Raw genomic sequence first — 4,358 nt, 5'->3', positions numbered from 1 at the left:
TGCTCCAGTGATCACATTTTCCTTGTGCCGTATGGGCCAAGAGCAGCAGAGAGGAAATCTGGAATGGCTGAGGTCAAACACCAGCCTGGGAACAGCCAGGGCCATCAGCCACGGCCCCTCTGTGCCATTTAAGTCCCTGCAGTTGTGGGTACCCAACTTGAAAGGGAGGTACCAGGCCCAGGGATGCAGCAACAAGCTCCTTCAGCAACAACCCGAGGGCTCCCATCACTCCCTCCCGTGCGAGCCAGGGACACAGGCACCGGCGCTGAACTGCAGGAGGAATTACAGGAATGAAAATGTTTGTGCAGGCAGAAGCCAAGCTGGCTGTGCAAGCAGAGGATGTGAATGGAGGAGCCTGCGAGCGTGGGTGCGGCTGTATTTATAGTGACGGTGGTGGCGGGGGTGTGCGTGTGCAGGGGTGACAGCGTTGCTGATGCCTTTTATTCCTTATGCATCCCTCAGCCCAGAAAGCCTGGAGCACTAACGCCAGTTTTTGTCCCTGGGAGATTCTCCTGCTTGTTAGTGTTCACAGACAGCCTTCTGTTTTGTAGCAAGGAAACTGAAACTTGAACGTGTGCAAACCATGGCTGATCTCATAACAACACCCTTTCCCCTCTCGATAATTCACTTCAGCAGTCGTGAACGCAGCATATGAGCTCCCCGCTCCTTGCTGCCCTGCATCTCAGAATCGAGATCTGAGGCTCCAGCACAGCAAGTGCTGGTGACGCTGCCGTTCTGGCATGTAACATCTATTCACGGTGACTAAATCAATGTGCGCTGGTAAAGCAGAGCAGAAGGGAATCACCAACCCTCCAGCATGGCCATACCGCGTGAGCTGGGATGGGCAGAAGGGCTCGGACAGCCCTGCCTGGTCCAACCCTCCTCACTTTTCTCCCCAGCCGACATGGAGCAGGCACAGCGGAGCCTGGATGCAGAGCAGATGCAGCAGCAGCAGCTGAAACTACGGGATCGGCAGAAGTTCTTTGAGGAGGTTTTCCAGCATGATGTGGATTATTTCTTCCCTATGTCTCACCTGCAGATAGAGCATCGGAGACGTAAGTGCTGCGGGCGCTGACACAGGGCTGGGGGTGTTTCAGGGAACAATGACACAGGCGTTAGAGATCGGTGGGACACCCCAATCTAAAGGCAGCTAGGGACACGCACGTCCTGCACTGAGACAGGACCACACACACTGCATGTGGGTGTGCTGTGGATTACTCACACCACTTGACTGAAGTCACTGCACATGGGTACACAGGCTGGCGCCCTGTGCAGTCACTGGCTTTAGACAGGCTCCTCCAGACAGCAGTTTGGGGCAGGGACAAGGACTGCAGAGAGACAGCAGGGGCTTCCAGAGGGGTGTTTTAAGGAACATGATTTTCCTGGGGTCCTCTTACCAGCAAGTAGAATTCGGTTCCCCACGGCAAGGCTGTCCTCCCTCCTCGGGGTCCTGCCTGCCCAGGGCTCACAGTGCCCTTCGCCTGGCACTAGCACTCACCTTTTCACTGGCCTCTGTCTCTGCAGCCCCCTTAGGCAGCATTTCCTCCATGGAAGTGAACGTGGACATGCTGGAGCAGATGGACATGATCGACTTGTCAGACCAGGACACCGTGGACGTGTTTCTGGGCTGTGGGACAGAGGAGAGCAGCATTCCTGGGCCCCTGCCAGGTACGTGCAGTCCCCAGCCTGTTACGGGCCAAGCTGGGAGCCCTTCCTGCCCCCAGTGCCCACACTGGCTTGTTCCTCAACCATGGCCACCCTGTGTGCAGATCCCCACACACCCATACAAAGACCAACACTTGGTGCTGGCGTCTGTGAGGTTGGATGACCTCACCCTGGGCTGGTCCATGTCAGTATCCACCTCCACAGCCCAGAGGCACAGGCCCCTGTAAATACCTTATGCTGCAGAAGACAGGAGAGCTCAGGCACTTTCCAGAGTCCGTGGGGCAAATTCTCTCGTCCTGAAGCTCCTCTGGAGCAATCACTGCCTTGTCACAATTTCCCAGGTCCCCACTGCACCACAGAGCTCGCTGCGCTGGGCGGGAAGGCTGCAGGACCTCTCCACCTCCCAGCCAGACCCCGAGGAGCTGGGCTTGGGTCCCGCAGGGAAAGCCCAGGGTGCCAGCACCTTCCTCCCCATGCACAGACGCTGTAGTGATTCACCAAGGCCGAGCTGAACGTCTCCTTACCTGCTGCAGCCAACGGCCTCACACAGCATGGCTCCAAGCCGTGTTTCGTGTGAGGTGGGCAAGAGACACAGCAGCCACATGGGGAGCAGCCTGCCTAGGAAGAAGACACGTGTGTTGGAGGGGCTGTCCATGAAGCTTAGGGAGCAATAAACCTCCAGGAGCCTTTTTCGTTCTCTTAACCACTCTCTCCTCTAGGGGCAGATGCTGGCCAGTGCCCAGAGGAAATCACCCTGCAAGTGCCCAACGCAGCCGAGAGCAAGTCACGCATTTCCTCCACGTCCTCTGTCTCCACGGATCTGAATAGCCTGGACACCAGCGAGGAGGGGGCTGAGACCCCCGTGGTGCAGTCAGATGAGGAGGACCTGCAGGAGGACAGTCCCAAAGAGCAGGTGGCAAAAAGCTAGCAGCCAGCTCTGCCCTGCTCCCAGCCTCCTCCTATGGACCTGCCAGCCCAGAGGAAGAAAAGCTGCTGGCACTCAGTAAACCCCATCCTGGACTGCTGCCCTGCAGGAAGGGAGAGATGGTTTTCCCCTCCTCTCCCTCCGCAGGTTCTCCTGGTAGCCAAAGGAGAAGGAAAGGGGTATTGTAGGCTCCCAAAATCAACTCTTCAGGCTTTGCTGCTAACACTCCCTGCTTTACCCCCCCAAAAAATGCTCAGAATTCCACAGCCCCACCATTCCCAGAAAGCCATCCCTCGGGATCCCAGCTCCCCCTGTCCTACTGACAAAGGTCCTGTCCAGACAAGCATTTAACGATGGCACACAGAGAAATAACACTCCAATCTAAACAAGCAGCGGGTGTGCGTGTTATTGGGAGAAAACAGCACTGGGGGCGAGGGTTAGGTGGAGATCACAGGAGGGAGAGTGGTGTAAAGCCAGTGTGCTAAGGGTGCCGCGCAGGAGCAAATGAAGCCCAGCTCCAGCACAGAGATAATTCCTGCACCCAGGGCGGGAGCAGACAGCACATACCTCAGCAGAGAAGGGCTGCTGTTAGGATGGTCGCCGTACTGAGCAATTTGGGTGCTGCCTCCAGGAGGGAGAGAGCCAGCAGCTGCAGTACAGACACAGCTGACCTAAGTGGGGCTGCTGGTGACCTGTAACTACCCACCACGAGTACACTGGGGGATTTCACATGCAAAGCGGCTGAGTGGAGAACATCAGCACACATGACCAGTGGCCGCTGCTCCCCCCAGCACAGCACGATGGCAGCAGCCCTGGCTGCAGGCTGCTTTAGAGGAGCAAAGGAAGAGACATCAAAATGAAGCCACTTTGCAGCTGGCTACGCTTGCTCCAAGCAGGCATAAAGCCGTCAAGAGGTCCACTGCTGCTATCAGTGGCTGCAGGCCAGGAAAGTGCTGTCCCTGCCAGGGCTGTGTCAGCACAACTGTGATCACCCCAATGAGGAAAGGAGCCTGGGAGACAAGCGAGAGGAGCCAGGGAATGCTCCTCATCCCAGCTGCTTCCCAGGTGGTGTACAGACCTTACTGCACTCCCTCCTGCGCAGCCAACCCTTCCTGAGACCGGCTGGAATGTCCGGCCAGAGCGGGAGGCGTTGTGAGCTCCATTGGACTGACACCCCCAGCCCTGCCTGGCTGTGGCTGCAGTTTGCTTCCTCCTGGGGTGGCCGCAGGCTGGCTGGGGCTGGCAGCTGGTGGAAGCAGGGTGCTTCCGGACGGCTTTGTGCCTGGAGATAGACACTGCCCTCCAGAAAGGAGACATGAAGGAGAGAGGGAGAGCAGATCACAGCAGGAAGAACCAAGAAGAGGAAGTTATGCCAGGGACAAGCACAGTCCTTGCAGAGTCCTCGCACACAGCAAAGCCTTGCAGAGAACCACTCAAGCTCGGGCTGCACAAGACCTTCCCCAGTTTTAAAAGCCGGGGGAGGGAGCCCTCAGGGAGCACCCCACAAAATGGACGCCCTTACTCCTCGGCTGGAGCGCACCGCTGCTGGGGGCTCTCCCTCGGCCGGGGGCAGGCGCAGACACAGCCAGGCAGGCAAGCACTTCCCCAGTCCCCGGGGCCGGCTCCAGGCTTGCTCCTTGCAGCCGCTCCTCGGCCCCCCCGAGCCCATGTGGGAGGAAAACCCTCCGGGCCCAGGCCGTGAGGGAGGAGGCGAGGCCAGGCCGCGTCTTCGCGTCTCCATGGCGACACCGGAAACGGCTGGCCATGG

General features: G+C 58.3%; 1 protein-coding gene across 1 annotated transcript in view; it reads left to right on the top strand.

Moving 5' to 3' along the window:
- Positions 1–904: 904 nt before the first annotated feature.
- PIGT (phosphatidylinositol glycan anchor biosynthesis, class T) overlaps positions 905–4,358 on the top strand; it is an 8,785-nt gene continuing 5,331 nt past the window's right edge. Inside the window, exons 1-3 of the mRNA XM_009883692.1 lie at positions 905–1,055; positions 1,525–1,668; positions 1,883–1,946. Of these exons, the coding sequence (XP_009881994.1) occupies positions 905–1,055; positions 1,525–1,668; positions 1,883–1,946 (359 nt within the window). The remainder of the gene's footprint in view (positions 1,056–1,524; positions 1,669–1,882; positions 1,947–4,358) is intronic.

Source organism: Charadrius vociferus, unplaced genomic scaffold, assembly GCF_000708025.1.
Source record: "Charadrius vociferus isolate BGI_N301 unplaced genomic scaffold, ASM70802v2 scaffold320, whole genome shotgun sequence".
NCBI classification, from domain to species: Eukaryota; Metazoa; Chordata; class Aves; order Charadriiformes; family Charadriidae; genus Charadrius; species Charadrius vociferus.
The sequence above is the reverse complement of the archived record's forward strand: the minus strand, read 5'-3'. Positions and strand labels throughout refer to the sequence as shown.